This window comes from Salminus brasiliensis, chromosome 20 (assembly GCF_030463535.1).
Source record: "Salminus brasiliensis chromosome 20, fSalBra1.hap2, whole genome shotgun sequence".
Lineage (NCBI taxonomy): Eukaryota > Metazoa > Chordata > Actinopteri > Characiformes > Bryconidae > Salminus > Salminus brasiliensis.
The window spans coordinates 5825646-5842907 of NC_132897.1; the positions used below are offsets into that span (position 1 = coordinate 5825646).

A 17262-nucleotide genomic window follows, 5' to 3' on the forward strand; every position below is an offset into this window, starting at 1 on the left:
AAGGCCCGTGTCCCTCCACCCATCCTCACCCTCTTCTATAGAGGGACCATAGAGAGCATCCTGAGCAGCTGCATCACTGCCTGGTTTGGGACCTGCACAGCCTCTGACCTCAAGACCCTCCAACGCATTGTGAGGACAGCTGAGAGGACCATCGGAGTCTCTCTCCCCTCCGTCATAGACATTTACACTGCATTGTGGATGACTCCACCCACCCTTCACACAGACTGTTCTCCCTCCTGCCATCAGGAAGGTACCGCAGCATCTGGTCCAACTCGACCAGACTCTGCAATAGCTTCCTCCCCCAAGCCATCAGACTCCTCAACTCCAGAGACTGAACTGATGGTTTTTCTGTTACATGCGCACACACACAAACACATACACACTCACACTCAAACTCACACTCACACTCACACTCTCTCTCATTCACCAACCATTTACCCCAGACAATATGGGAAGCATTTTGCACTAATAACTATTCTACCTCACTGGACTCAATATTTATTGCACACTGCATAATTTACACACTACCCCTAAATTATTTATTATTCTCTGTCTGTACTGTGTTGTGTTGTCTGTCCGCACTTGTATTGTGTTGCACTTGTGTTCTGTATGCACTGTGTCTCTGTTGCACCGTGGTCCTGGAGGAACGTTTTGTTCACTGTGTACTCTGTATGTAGTTGAAATGACAATAAAAAACCCACTTGACTTGACTTGACTTGTATTATTCTGCTATTTTCTGCTGTTTTCATTATATCAGTGGCATAAAACGGAGACAATAAAAGTGCAATAATATAATTTATTGCAATTATTTCTGGAACTTTTTTTCGTCCCCAAAAAATAATAAAGTTGTCGTGACAGGTCCTAGTTATCATAAAACAGTGATGCAGTGTATCTGAGGGACTCTCCTAGCAGTCGTGGCTCATTTCATCTCCTAATTTCAGATGCCGTGTTCACGGCACACGAAACACATTATGACAAGAACTGTGTCCGTCTTATAAACAGTTTTAATGGATCTCCGCAATGAAATTAATTGGAATAAATGAATTAGTAGATACCATAGTAAACCATATGATGAAAAACCAGAAAAATGCTCATTAATTCATAGAGGAGCCCAGTTTAATGTGTGAGTATCTATCCAGCTCTGCATGTGTGAAAGTCTTTCAAAAAAAGTGTTATTTTTTTAAACACATGTCTGTAAATCTAGCTTCTCAAGCATAATCCAGATTCCAATTGGTCTGTATTGTACTGTATTAACTGCCCGACATACCTGCCTGCTTGTAGAACACCAGATATGGTGAAGAGTCCAAAGTCAGTGATGACCACTTTGCCGTTGTCGTAGAAGACATTCTTGGATTTCATGTCCTTGTGAAGGATCCCTTTGGCATGCAGGTAGCCCATGCCCTGAACACAAACCCAGACAAGAGCAAAATGTTCCACAGACGTAACAAATGCATCAGAGGTTCTCAGTTCTCAGTTTAGTACAAGTTTCCAATGGTAAGACTTGAGAAACCATCCATTAAACCAATTATCCAGCAGTATTATCCCAGAGACATGATAGATTATCATAATGTCCTAATGACATTACCTGGAGATAATTCCAGAGATACTACAGAGGTGTGAATATGACAAACATCACCAAGGCCTTCACCATCACCCATAAGGAATGAGTGGAACACCTACCTTAACCATCTCCTGCGCTATTTGTCTGGTCTTGTTGACGTCCAGGATGACTTTAGCATCTCGTATTACTGTGTAAAGCGTCCTCCCTTTACACAGACTGGAAAACACATCAAAAAAACAAGTTAGCCAGACCTTTCTCCTCATAGAATGGGTGCACAAGTCATGTTTAGGCTTGCTTTTACCAGCATTTCTCACAGGGCGCTTATCAGCACCACAGCTGTAGGCCTCGCGAATGTAACACCAACGTTGGCTGCAAGGCACTGGGGGTGGCATTCAGATGATATGCTTTAAAATGTAGACTTCGTATCCAGAATTCACAGACGAATCTCCATGGGCTTAGTGTTTCAGGCCTCAAACAATGTTCTTGAGGCTGGTAGTTGTTCTTTACATTGTGTTCAAATGTCATGACAACTGGACCAATAGAAATGCTCCAAAATGACTTGGAATACACACTTTTTACATTGACGTCCATTGAAAGTGAGGACGTTTTTTGCTTCTCCTGTAAGAAATTCTCAAATCAGACAAATGAGTTCATAATAAATACAGCATCAGTGTATAATCGATAGCATTCCCACAGACAGCAAGCAAGTGCAACCCAAACACTGGTCAATTTCATCAGCTGGGACCCTAGTCTAGCTCAGCTTGTGCTCTAGATTTGCTCAGCAAGGCTCCAGTGCAGAGGCTCTGAGCTTCATCTCAGCAGGGTGGAAGGAACAGAGGCACCCCCCACTGTGCCACCTGACGCTGCTGCCTGGGTCTGACCCCAGGCCTGTTCTCACTCCCCTGTTATCCATATTCATTAGGCTGAGAGTTCTAAAGCAATAATTCTGTGAAAAAGCTCATTCGCACAATTTTCCCCTTATCCCAAATGCTTCTAGTCTGAAGTACGGATGCCTCATGTCAGTGGGTGCTCTCTGGGTTACATCCCACCAGTAGCACGGTGCAAAACGAATGCCTAAATGTGGTTTCTGACGCATCATATTATGTAATACACTACGTGTCCAAATGTTTGTGGACACCCCTTCAAACGAATGTATTCAGCTTAAGTCGCAAACATCGCTGACACAGATGTGCAGATGTGCACACACACACAGCTTGTCTAGTCCCTGTAGAGAAGTTCTGCCAATATAATAGGTGTGTTAAGACCCCAAGCACTAAGCTGTGGAGCAGTAGAACTACTGTGTTCTCTGGAATGATGGTTGGTGCTCCATGCAATACTTTTGGGATGAGTTGGGGACAAGGTGGGGTGGTAATCATCCAACGTCCTGTCCTTACTAATGCTCTTAAACCCTCACAGCAGTGCTCATCCAAAATCTAGTAGAAAGCCTTCTTTCCTGGACTCCAACAAAAGCAGGACAAACTCATTTTAATCCCCTTGATTTTGGAAGAAACAATGAACAAGCAGGTGTCCAAATACTTTTTTTGTCTATATAGTGCACATATATAACTGTACAACGCACTGACTACTCTTAGCTCTGTTCCATTAGCTGCAGTGCAAAGCTAAAGAACTGAGAACTTCAGAGAACATCAGAGAATCTAACAAAAGCCTGATGGCTGATGAACTTGGGTGCAAACTGGGTGTGTTTTATTGACTCTGGCGCTGAATTCTATGAAGCAGCTATCCATAAGTGTATATTGGCATCTTTAATGAGAGTTTTGGATTTTTCGCTTGACATTGCTGGCATCACTCCGGTCTCCTGGCCTTCTACTGAGAAAATTCCTCCCCAAACGAGAGTGAGGCGATGTTTCTCGGAAAAGGCTGGGTAAATAGCCCCATTACTTCCTTACTTAATTTCTCCTGAGGTCAGCCTGTGGCTCCTCTCCCTGTATGAAAATGCAGGCGGATCACCTCTGCACTACTTTCTTTATTAGTGCTGCTAATGTCAACACAACTCATTCCAAACAGCATCTGTCTCGGACCTTCTCTGTATAATTATGTTCCACATGGAGGAGCGGCTTGTTTGCTTCCCTGATGAAAGGCCACGCGATTATTCCACGCAGCGGGCCGCGATATGAAAACCAATCAATAAACAGTCACTCATGGCAACGCAACGACAAACAATCAATATTTATGTTCCCTCGCACGCTTAGAACCGGGCTGTTATGGCCTGAGTCCATTTCTCTCAATTCCAGCTCGATTTGGCCTATCTGGGGCTGCTGCTCCTGGTTAAGTGCTTTAAATTGGACAATTACAACTTTTGACCTTCTTTTCCCAGGCACAACGAAAACAGCTCCTGCTGTGAAATAGTGAAACGAAGACTTGCCCAGCCATTTTGATAGAGCTACGGATATGTATGTCTACAGTGTACAGTACACTGAGTGGTCTTTGGGCTGCAGGGGAAAAACTACACTGATGATAAATGATACAGCACGAGATTACAGAGCGTTTTATGAGATATCTTAGTTCAGTCAGAAGTTCTCAACTCTCAGTTTGGTCAACAATACATCTCGAGTTGAGCCTCAAAACATTAGTAAATGAGCTGCAGCTGAAACTGATTAAATACTGTGTAAGATTTACATTTACATTCAAGGCATTTTGCAGATACCCTCAGCTAGTTTGTATCGGCTAGAATCCACAAGATGCCTCTAAGCTTAGATACTACTAAATACACTTTGCCCAGGTACTCTTGGAAGGGGGAGGGTCTTCAGTCTGGGTTTGAAGACAGCGAGTGTTGGACTGTTCGAACACCCAGGGGAAGCTCGTTCCACCACTTCAGTGCACAGGACAGAAAAAATCCTGGATGGCAGGTCAAGCCGAGCCGTATTTGAAGCTGGAAGGGCTCTTGGTTTCTTGGCAATCTGCTTTTGCTCATTGCCAGCAAGTACAGAGGGGCTGGTCCATTCTTGGCTTTGTTGGCCAGCATCAGGGGTAATAATCTAATGCGGGCAGCAGCTACAAGAAGCCAGTGAAGAGAGAGAATGCAGCAGAGGAGTTAGAAGATGTTTAGTCTGTGGCTCCTCCCCCTTAATCTATATACTGTTTATTCCCATCTGTAGGTTATAACTCCCCAATCACATGACGATTGTCTAGACTGGGAGGCTTTTGACAGTGGAGCTCAGAGCCCTTGCTGGGATTTGAAATGATGATCTCCTCACACTTGATAAGAAGCAGTTAGACCGTAGGGCCAGTCAAGAGCTGTGAAATTACACTATATAAGTTTAACCTTCTTGTACATGGAAATGCACATGGCTTCACAGCTCTAAAGTGGAGCAACTGTCTAACTGCCTGTTGGTCAAAAGACCGGCATTAAATAGAGAAGGCCTATTCAGCTTCCTGGCAGTACCTTTAGCTATCTGGTTTTATTCTGCACCAGCCAGCTTTTAAGTATCCACCTCAAAGTGCTTGTGGTTAGGCTCGATCAACGCCTTGGAGGTTTTAAAACTGTGCTAGTTTGGATATCCCAAGGGTTGATTAATAGCTTAGGGGGCCGGAAATTACTCAAGGACAGGCTATCCTTAGCTTTAGTAACTCCTGGTTTTAAAATGATGCTAGCATGGGTATCTCAAGGACTGAATAACAGATCAGGAAGTAAAATTTTGTTCAGTTAGGGCTGCTATCCAGTGGGAAAATGGTAACTATTTATTTTATTTGTCATTAGTAAATTAATTTAATTTTTATTGCATTTTTATTGTATTTTATTTTAATTTTCTTTATTTTTAATGCTTATTAATACTTATTAATACTTTAGTTTTATTCACATCTGTGTATTTTTCTTACATAAAGCACTTTGAATTGCCACTGTGTATGAAATAAACTTCCCTTGCCTTAATTCATCAAACTTTTAAGAGTTAGTGAGTGAGAGCTGAGCTTCAGACCACCAGTGTGTGAAGATGCTGCTGATGTTTTCTTCATCTTTACCCTTTTCACACCAACAGGGCCCCCTGTTTACTGGGAAAAGGGCTAGAGGTCAGAGTGGGTGGTCAATATGCCAACCTCTATGTGCTGGTTTTGTTGAGAGAAATGTCGATGAAAGAAGTTAAACTCAGCCGAAGGAAAAGCTGCTGGAACAGACTCTCCTGTTTAAGTGGTCTCTATGGATACCACCGCGGTGTAAGCCATGTTGCTCAGTTCCAAGTTTTTTGCTAAATCTGCTTCAATGGTTCACATTTGTGTTTGCAATTGACGCATATATGTCTTACGTGTAAACACACCTGTCTCCTGAAACCAGTCCAAATGCGCACATCCTAATCAATTACGTCACAAACATGATCCGCCTGCGTCATCAACAAACAACAACAACAGCGAACGAGCAGACTAGCAGCTCGAGCTGCTGTTCATGACTGAGGAGAAAGGGAAAAAGGTGTAAGACCACATATAAAAGGGAAACACTTTATGATAACAGGTCTTAATTAACAGTGTCTTCATCTAAAATTGTGTTAATTAATGTTAATACTCATGTAATGGTTGTATATGAATGAGTAAATCATCACTTGTCGTGAAAAAACATGTATCTCCAAAATGGCAACATTACAGGAGAAGGAATGGAAGTCATTTCTACGGATCCATTCGTCATAAATTTTTGATACAATGTAAAGAAGATTCTCTTTTTGCCAAAATTAAGGCAAAAAATTTGTGACAGGGATGAAATGATAGTATTTGTATAAATAACTATTAGCTTGATCATACATGAATAATTAATAATAATTTTTATTATTATTCTATTTGTAGAACCTTTATCCTTTATTGTAGTTTAATTAAGATTTAGTATATACTGGTTATCCTATATATATATATATATATATATATATATATATATATATATATATATATATATATATATATATATATATATATAAAGGTTGACACAGTAGTGCATCAATGCAAAAGGGCGTGATAATAGGGTAACGTGCGAAGGGTGGTGGCATCCCTGAACCGCTAACTTTGTGGGATGTTCTAGAGCCGCCATGGTGAATGTGTACCAAGAATGGACTTCTCATTGAGTGCCTCCCAACAGCATTACAGAGGTAATGGCTCCACGGCTCTGGTGAGAGGTACAGAGCAATCGACGCCCAACTGTGGAGCAGTTAACCTATATAATGAACACCTTTACTTCACCTAATACAGGTCATGCCACAACATCTCTCTAGTATCATCAGAGCCAAGGGTTGTTATCCCCACGTTTAGGTAATAATGGTAATAATAGCTATTTATAGGGGCTGTTATTGTGATTTATAAGGGTAGCCTATAAAAGTGGCTCATATTTACATAACTCTGCAAATATCATATCTGTGTCACAATAGCTGAATTTTTGCCACTTCAGCAACACAAAGCGAGCGTAGCCTAAGAGCCTATTTACACTTGACATTTCATCCATCCCAGATCCGAGATTCTATACATGTACTTTCCAATGACACACGGCCACATGACGGCCTTTCTTTTGAACAGATGTTGCTGTTTTCCCAATGAATTCTCGTCCAGAATTTCTTGACAGTGTGCCGGGCCAGAAAGGATGTTCTCTACAGTAATGCTTTTTAAAATAACTAAAGGGAGAAGCCGGCTCCAGTGTTGTGACGCATGCGGTGTGAAAGCCAGCGGCAGCTGTATGCAGCTTTTGTCGTCTGTGATTAATGTTGTTCCGTAGAGGGGAGTAAAGATTACATATGCAGCGGACAAATTTCCATATTAAAAGAGTGCCAAAAGCAGAGCTCCAGTGGACAAAGCTGAGATGTGTAGAGAACAAGCCTCCAAACCCCGCCAGAGACTGCAGTGCTCACCTGGTGATGATGGCCAGGTGCGGGGGGCTCATGCAGGCCCCCATGAACAGCACCACGTTCTCATGCCGCGTGTTCCTGTACGCCATCACCTCCCGCTTGAAGGCCTTCAGCTGGTCCTCGTTGTCACGCTCGATGTCGATGAGGCGGATGGCCACTTCTCCGTGCCAGCGGCCGTGGTAGACCTGTCCAAAGCGGCCCTTGCCTATCAGCTCTCCGATCTCCAGCTGCTCGAAGGGGATGTCCCACTCCTGCAGGAAGATGCTGGTCTGGCTGGCCTTGCGGGGGAAGTTGCGCGCCGACAGCAGGGAGAGGTTCATCTCCTCAAACTCGTCGGCCGAATCCCCCGCTTCATCGTTCCCCTCCTCGTTCTTACGCACAGAGAGAACGGATCAAAAACAAGCAGGACGTCAGAAACTGCTGTCTTAATGACAACTTTACAGGAGAAGGGAAAAACATTTGAACTTTCAATGGAAGTCAATGTAAAATGAATTTATTCAGAGGCATTTTGGAGCATTTCTATTGGTCCATTCATCGTGACATTCTGTGACAATGTAAATATCCACTGCTAGAGTCACATTATGTCAAAAAGTGAAAAACGGCAAAAATTGTTTTAGCCTGACTGCTCACAAATAAACAATGCTCAATACATTCGATGGACAAAAGTATTGGGACACCCACTCATTCATTGTTTCTGCTGTCCAGGGAAGAAGGCTTTCGACTAGACTTTGGAGGAGCATTGCTGTGGGACTTGCATTGCATTCAGTGAGGTCAGGCTGTTGGATGATCACCACCATCTCTCACCTAAGAAACCTCTGGCAACCAATTAGCCTGGCCTATAGTCTGTCACAGAATTTCATAATGAACTATGGCACAGAGGGTCACAAGTTCAAATCCCAGGTCATGCTGCTTCGCCATCAGCAGCCAGAGCCCAAGAGAGCATAACTGACCACGCTCTCTCCACGTATCACTTCCGTTGCGATACTGGCCGGCCCTGGCGTCTGCTAGCTCACATATCAGAGCTGGGGGTCCAGTGCTTTCCTCTGAGCGCGTTGACTGCCTAGTGAAGCTGCATCAGTGCCAGTTCGAAAAGAGGTGGTGGCTGACTTCTACAAGTATCCTCACCCTTCTAGTAGAGTCCTAGTGAGTGAGTGGGTGGGTTATTTGGCTCAGCAAGATTGGGGAGAAATTTGAGTAAAAAAAAAAAAAGAATTTAATAAGAAATGGACCAATAGAGATGCTCCAAAATGACTTGGAGTAAAATCTTTTTACATTAAAGGTTACAAAGGTTTTTTTGCTATTATTTTGCATGACTGTGACCATACTGTATCTCCTGAACTGTACAGATTAGCTAATTTTTTCAGCAATGCGATTGTTCCAGCATAAGCATGACTCACATCTGAAGTAGGTTCCACTTCGATCTGGAGTAGCGGGTTGCCTTTGTTACTGTAGGAGCAACAAGAGAGAGAGAGAAGGAGAAGAAGCAGTTACACCAATGAACAGATACTACTTTAAAGATCCTCTGAAATAATGCTAATTAAAGAAATTTCTTTTCTGAGTGTTCCTGTTTGTGCTTTCCAAAGCACCAGTGCTCCTCAGCATAAAGCTCACCGAAGAACCCTGTAACCTCCATCCTAACTCAGTGATTTAGACCAGCCACACGGCTGCAAGAAAAAGTAACCCTTTTTTGGAAAGGGGATCAATGTCCTATAACCTTCCGCGCGGTCATTAGGTCTAGGCTCGAAGCATCAGACTGACGGCTCACAATGACTCACTTCTTGTTTGTGGCGCTTGATGTGAGGTTTGAATGGAGCAGCGGCCTGTGGAGACGAGGCCTCGCGGATAATGACTGCACACCCCGCCAAGCAAGCAGAGGGCTGGTCATTAACCCATAGCCCTGTGCTTCGAGGGCCCGGAGGCCGAGGAGACCTCACCAGCGAGTGCAGTCAAGAGGGGGCTTTTGCTGCTAATTAAATCAAAAGCGCGTGTGCTTGTTGTGTCTGTAGCGATGCGTGCAGCTCATCCCGAATCCCATCCCGCAGCTACTCCACTTTCATGCAGAAACAGAGACGCTGCCCTGTTCAAGCACGGCTTGTCCGCCCTGTCCCGGTTAAATATCTGTTTTCGTGCAGCAACGTCAGCGCAAACCAAAAAAAAGGGGACATAACTCTGATCAAATTAAATATGAGTCATTCTCTGAAACAGGTAACATCTGTGTCCGCAACGATTGCTGAGATGCATAAAGCACAACCAGTGTGCCAGAGTTTGTGTCTAAAGCTTAAAGCTGTTAATCCAAATGTTCTGGTTTAGGTGATATATGAGAAATTAGCATTTCTTAAAGAATTATGTCATAATGTAAATTTTTCAACAGCACGTGGCTCTTTCCACATGCTCGTACTGACATTATGACATAATATGACAATATGACATAAATTAGGGACGTCTCAATCAGGCTATTTTGCCCACTGGTCCGAGTACCAGCTGATACCGATCTGATCTTTGCATTTGTGTAAATAACAATGGTTAAAATAAAGACATGGAGCTGGAATGGGATTAAGATACCTGATCCCAATCCACTGGATCAGATCAGAACATCCCTGCATAAAAGATCTAAATATCTAAAATATCACCAAATAAATGTAAACATGATTTGAAAAGGTTTGACCTACCACCCCGTCACACGAACTTTTTTTTTTTGTCCATCAATAAATAACACAAATAGACACAAAGAAAAATCATGAAGACAATGTGACATCTTTGGATCAGCCAGGAACAACGTTTTATTAATTAATTTTATATTTAATTAAATAATAATAATAATAATATTTTAAATTGGTTGGCATAAATAATAGGTTATGAACCTGATCGTATTAAGCTCCTTATCTGTGCATTAAGTGTAAAATATGCTAATTACACTCCTACAGAAAGTGGTGGTGGTTCTCCATCACTGTGTTCATCATTAGAACATCTCCAAAGTTCTCCTCATGGAGTCTAGTATTATTTAGAGTTCTCCTCAGATCAACACCTGGTTTGGTGGTAAATCAGGGCTTAATGATGGTAAATCAGGTGAGCTGCTGCTGCTGCTGGTGCTGATGGAGTTGAACACATCCTCCACGCTGTGCTGGCTGGACTGGGGGGCGTCCAGGAGAAACCTGGAGGAACCGAGCTCTGTTCTTCAGACTAGCTCACCGACAAGATCTCACTACTTTCTTTCTTTAGAATGAGAAGCTCTTGTTTCTCCTTTTTACTGGATTTAAGTTCACCTGCATCTGTTCTGATGAGATCTGGAGCTTCTACAGCAATAAAACTCTCTTACTGCTGAGCGATATGACTTAGAATGAGGTGCTTACATGCCTTAAACCTCTGCACAGATCTACTGTATGTAAACAGAGGCTGAGTCAGTCCACATGTGGAATGGAAAATACAGTCAGTATGGTAACATATTCATTTGGAGTCCGTTAACGCGAGGAGATGTTGACTTTTATGACTCTTGACTTCACCCCGACACTCTTAGATCCGGCCAGCATCCTCACTGTAGCGTGAAGTGAAGGGCATTGCTGCGCTCGCCCAAAGTATGCGCCTCGCGTCTTCTTGGGCGTCCCCGTTTTAGCGCCGGAAATATTTTTGCTCCAATAATTCGCTTATTTTAAAACGTTGGTGCCCTCCACAAATACACACAAGCAGTGATGTAAGTGTCTGTCATGTTGGCGTGTGCAGTGACCCCGGCTCTACAACTGGATACGGGAACATGCTGGGGCTTCTTTCCAATCATCTTTCGGTATTTTGATTTTAATACATGGCACGCATCAACAGTATTTAAATTCTTGTGCACAGATGAACCCCCTTTAGACAATGCTTGTTTATTTTTCAGTTAGAATCGTATATATGCCGTGTTTCTTCTAGGATTTTTTTCTGAAGTGGTGGCAGACACATCCCGAAAGGGAGAAGAATGTGAATGGGCACTAAAAATGAGGAAATATTACATAAGAAACTACAGTAAAACTAGACTAACAACAATGCATTTAGATCTATTTTATACATTTGGCATCTTTCACCCAGTGTGAACCGGCTGTTTTCGAGCCGTGCAGAGCTAGCACAGTAACCTTAGCTGAGCTAACCCAACATCATCCATCTGCAGAGTCAGAGAAAAGCTGCAGTTCTAGACCAACAGTTTCAGTTGTAGTTTTAGAGCAGGTCTGCTCAATCCCGGTCCTGGAGATCTACCACCCTGGAGAGTTTAGATCCAACACAGCTGACTCTAATGTTCCTTCATTATATGGATCAGGTGTGTTAGATTCAGGGTGGAGCTAAGCTCTGCAGGATGGTAGATCTCCAGGACCCGGATTGAGCAGCCCTGTTTTAGAGGCTCTAACGTTAGCGAGAAGTGGGTTTACTCTTACTAAATCTAACTAATGTCTGCTGATCTACTTCACTAAGATGTCTGTTGTTTTTAATGTACGTTAGCTCACTCGCATTTAGCTCCCAGGTATCTTTTTTTACCTTAAATGAGGCAGCAGTTACATAAAGGATGCAAATTCTGTGCTTGTAATCGATAACACCCCTATGAATTAAAATGATAAAATTTAAAATAATATTAAATAATTCGGTGTACAAACTCATTTAAACTCTTGCAAAAATTCTGAAATAATTGATATATATATTGGTATATAAGCTTAAGTTACTTCTTAATGAATGAGCTCTTTTTAATCACTCTTTTGTGTCTTAACCCCTTAAACCTTAAGCCTATGACCCGCAGACAGGCAGACGAACTTCTGTTCTGAAAGAATAGCCCCACCAGTATGTACAGAAGCCCTGTAATTACTGAGTAATACTGTGTAATACTGAGCTGGTTGGCGTGGTGCAACGGATAACACCAGTATCTGCCAGTTAGGCAGGGCTACCACACCATGTGGGAGACTGGGGTTTGATTCCTGGTCTGGGTGGCTATGCTGCGCTACACTAATAGGCAAGACTCCTGGCACTACAGAGGCCCATCTCTGTAATATGAGAGCGTCAGCTAAGTGCCATCAATGTAAGTGTGTAATCAGTATACTGTATATTTAAAAATTACTAATTAATTACAACAAGTTGTAACAGCACCTGTATATGTAACCAATATGGAATAGGCATAAAATAATAAAGAGGCTTTTAAAATACCACACACACTTACCCGGGCTCGGACAGCACAGGATGTAGGATAACCTGAGGAGCTCTACTGGGAACCTCTGGGGTCACATCTATCCACATACACACGGAAAGAGATGGACAGAATAAAACCATTATGATTTATCCAATGATCTGTAGCAAATTAGGCATATACTGAGTTGAGACTGACTGAGTATCCACTTTATTAGACCCATCTACCTTGTATCTATATTCACTGGCCATTTTTACAGAAACACCAATCATATAGGTGCACTTGGTAGATTGGATTACACTTACAGGCTGTATTACAGTTTATCAGTCCATCACTACCTTGTCCATTAAAGTGATCACTATAGGACTGCAGCTGCATGACCAGCTATTATTTGGCTGCTAGATCTGAGACACTGATATTGTTCTATAACCTTGTGCCTGGTCATTGACTCTATGCTCTGATGGGTACCACAGTGTATAAAATGTAATGTCAGGACACTTCCAGTGCTGAAGTATTACACATTACAGAGTGCTTTTTGAGAGCTCAACATTGCTTAGTCAAAAATTCTCCTAACTCACATTTATTTGAAAAAAATAGCAAATGAGCTGCAGCTGACACTGATCAAATACTATGTAAGATGTTTAGTGTGTGACTCCACCCCCAGGTTAGAACTTCCGCTATGACAGTGAGGCTCTGAGCCCTTGCTGAGATTTGAACTGATGATCTCCTCACAGTTGATTAGCAGCAGTTAGACCGTAGGGCCGGTCTAGAGCTGTGAATCCACACTACATAAAAACACAGTTCTGAGTAAATTTACCCTTCTGTTATTTCTTGGATGCAGAAATGTACACAGGTTCACAGATCTAGAGTGGAGCAACTGTCTAACTGCCTGCTTGTTAAGAGACTCAGGAGATCATAAGTTCGAATCCTGTCAACACCACTGTCCTCCAAGATCAGGAGTGCAAGAATATGAAGGCTTTCTTCTATGTGATGGGGGAGTGGAGGAACCTGCAGATGGGAATAAACAGTAGTCAAATGAAAGGGGGAGGAGCCACAGACTAAACATTTTACACAGTATTTAATCAGTTTTTGAGTTCAACTGAATTCAATATGTATTGTTAACCAAATAAGATGCAGAAGTAAAAATATTAGAATTATTTTTGGACAAAAAATGAAGTGAACTCAAATTTTAAGTTGGCCCGACTTTATATTACTTATTGTGCAGAAATTATTTTACCGGTGGACCATTTTCGATGGACCACCAGCAGTGACTTTGATACTAGTAAAGACATGGTAGCTTGTGTTTTAAGCACTGCTCCTGAGTGGATCTCATTTGCACAAACCCAGGCTGCCCTTCTACTACCAGTAAGTCTTCCGTCATGTCCTTTCTGTATGTTCATCAAAAGCCTTTCTGCTGCTGAGGGTCTCCCACTGAGAATGCCCACTCACGGGCCTTTGTTTGTTTAGGAAGACCCAAGGACTGGCCTTTACAAGGCCCATCATTAGGGAGCACAGCCATGCCGGTTAAGAAAAGAGAAGAGAAGGGGGAGGCACAGCATTGCGCTTTAGAGAAAAGCCAGCGAAAAATTACATCAAAAGAGTTGTCTTTGGCCTGTCACACTGCATTATGGGTAGGGGTAATGTCCAATTATTATGACACACTTACCGGGGAAGATGAACTGCTGCTTGTATTTGTAGTAATGAGATGCTGAGAGAGAGAAAGAGAGTGGGGGAAGAGAACATGTTGGCTCAAGCTTTCATTTTTTTAAAGGCTAATAAGTTCTTTATTACACGTCTCAGATCTCAGTATCAGAGCAGAGCTACATGTTTTAATCCGGACTGTTTTGACGTTTATAATCAGTTCTGCATTGATCACTTCCATTTCACACCAGATGTGGTAAACGTGCCACATTACAGGCTTTATTTGCTGTGATCTGACACATTTTCTATCTGCATGGTGTTTGTAAGCAACCCACATCTGCCATAGGTGTAAACAGACTCACACTTATATAAATAATTTAAATAATAGGCTTCAGATATTGTGTGACCTCCATTTTTTACACTTTATAAAATGTTATAAGACTTTTTGAGAGTCCAGAGAATCATTAAAACACATATAAAAAGTGTCTTGAATCTGATTTGATAGAATTCAGATTCTTTTGTGTTCACATTGTGGAAAAGAAACTGGATTCGATCTTCCTCAACCCTGTAATGTGAACATAGCCTCCAGGTTTAACTCCACCTGCATGTTTGGGGTGTGTGGGCAGCTTTCTAGACATACCTGTTAGGTTGGGCTGTTTGGGTTGTCGGATGCTTTGAGGGGAAGGGTGGAGCGGGGAGGGAGGAGTCGCACTGGGGGGAAGAGGAGGCGCAGGGGATGACGGGGTGGAGGAGGTGGTAGAGGAGGGGTTACTGCTGGAGTCAGGCTGATACGGCACAGGGATGTGGTCCTGAGAGAGAGAGAGAGAGAGAGAGAGAGACAAAGAAAGGGAGGCAGAAAACAAGAGAAATCCAGTCAGTTTGCACTGTTCCAAGCACACGGGAATGTGTCCAAATGATTGTCCCTGGTAAACGACCGTGGTACAGATGCGGAAGATGGAGATTATCTTGACAAGACGAGAATTCTTTTAAGTGTCAGATATTCAGGGTCCAAAAGTGGGACTGACATCTCTGTTCATTGCTGTTCTGGCACCCATACATTCTTATTTTCCACCCTCAGGAGAGAGTGATCATCCAGAAACCAGGAGGACTGTATTAGTGCCGAAGCCAGAGCCACAGGCCCACAGGCATGAAGCCTGGCCAAGCCAGCTACCCAACACATGGAGCTAATTTTAATATTATACCTTCATGAAAATTTCCACCCTGTGGAAATCAAGCAATTTTCACAGTCAGTTTATGTCCATTTCCAAAAATAATGGGCATAATGCAGAATTACCGAAAATAATACATACATCATTTGGCTCAAATCTGATTTTTTTGTGATCACATTTTAGAAATGCCTCTTCAATCCTGTAATGTGTTCACAGCCTCCAGATTTAAGTCTACCTGCATGTTCGGCATGTCTGGGCTGGTTTGGGCTGGTTTGGGTTAGGTTGGGCTGTTCGGGTTGTCGGCTGTTTGGGTTATCGTAGTTCTAGCACTGCTTATACAGATAAAGGCTTTGTAAATTGTAAGCTACATTTCCTTCCATTGCTTACATACCAGATGTAAGTTGTTAACCAATAACCTGTTCCATAAAAAGGGACCTTATCATGGCAATTTACAATATCTTTACATTTTAATTTTAAGCAGTTCACTGCTTACCATCTACCATTTACATTTACTAGTTAGTTTAATTAGTTGAAGAGCTTAAATGTCAATAAAAACAGTAAAAAATTGGGGGTGTCCCAAAACTTCTGACCAGTAGTGTATATTCTGACTACTCATCTACTTTCATTATAACATCATTAAAAACAGTGAAAATATTTATTTGTAGAGTCAAATATGAGCAAATAAAACAAATGCATTTGCTCGCCATCAGCAGCCGGACTCAGAGAGAGCACACTTGGCCTTACTCTCTCAGGAGTGGGTTGAGGGCACTTCCTCCACTCATCACCCCGAGTGTGATGTTGGTCCGCACAGGCGTATGTAAGCTGTTGTATCTGAGCTGGGGAGCTGGGGAGCTGCACATGCTGGCTACCTGGCAATGCTGCATCAGCGGCATCTGGAAAAGAGGCGCAGGCTGGCTGCACATGTGTCGGAGGAGGCGTGTGCTAGCCTTCACTCTCCTAGTTTTGGGGGCATCGCTAGTGAAAGGGGGAGTTCATGTGAACAGGGGTTGAGTAATTGGGTGGAAAAATGGGGTCAAAAACAAATTAGTCAGACGTTATTCTGATAAACTAAAACAGTGATTAATATGGATTAAATGTTCATCATTTCACAGTCCTCATACCTAGTCAGTCAGAGAGCTACACAACACCGACTGACTGCCGCTCTCATTAAAAAACATCTTGCATCTCGAAACCAAAACTTAATATGCAAAAGTTATGTGAACAAATCTGCTAACTTTAATGAATGTTAACTAACAGGATTTTATTCCCAGTCAGTTTGGAGCATTTCTATTGGTTTATTCCTCATGAAATGTTCACACTGTGTAAAGGGCAGCTGGCATTTTTGAAATGGTGTGAAAAAATAACTATGTTATGAGTTTTTCATACGACGGGGCGAAATGCGAGTTGGCATTATGAAATGCCGCTTCATCATTAGAGACTATATTATGAAGCTTCAGTGGGTCAGTGATGAGCTAGATGCCCAAGGGGTCCTCATACGGACACTCCGTTGTGTCTTGTGTGCATCTCACCCCAATAGAAACCCACAATTCAAAGCAGTCACGTCTTTCTTGCCTTGGCCAGTGGGATAGAAACATTCCTGCTCATCAAATAATAACAAGAAATTCTGTCAACTAATAAGAAGTTGCATTGGTATTACCCAGCCCCGTACAGGACACTGCCGCTACTCAGACATGGGTTTAATACACTGTATATTGAGCATAAAAGGTGAATATGTACTGACGTTAACTCTAAATGATTTTACTGATTTGTACACTGAGAAGAACTGCTTCGATGTGCATATGTCATACACTGATGTTTTGCAGCAAGTCTAGATGTTATTAAAAGGATTATCCCCACTAAAAATACTTGATATGCCAATAAGGTGAAAAATCGAATAAACACGATCAAATATACCTTATGCAG

At 42.4% G+C, this 17262-nt stretch overlaps 1 protein-coding gene across 2 annotated transcripts in view; it reads right to left on the reverse strand.

Annotated features, from left to right (window-relative positions):
* Positions 1–17262, reverse strand: part of ksr2 (kinase suppressor of ras 2) — a 138860-nt gene that overhangs the window by 30713 nt on the left and 90885 nt on the right. For both annotated transcript variants that reach the window (XM_072664716.1, XM_072664715.1), the window contains exons 12-18: positions 14811–14979; positions 14196–14237; positions 12563–12629; positions 8790–8838; positions 7396–7763; positions 1681–1777; positions 1268–1401 (exon numbers count right to left, since the gene is read on the reverse strand). In XM_072664716.1, coding sequence (XP_072520817.1) covers positions 1268–1401; positions 1681–1777; positions 7396–7763; positions 8790–8838; positions 12563–12629; positions 14196–14237; positions 14811–14979 — 926 coding nt within the window. The remainder of the gene's footprint in view (positions 1–1267; positions 1402–1680; positions 1778–7395; positions 7764–8789; positions 8839–12562; positions 12630–14195; positions 14238–14810; positions 14980–17262) is intronic.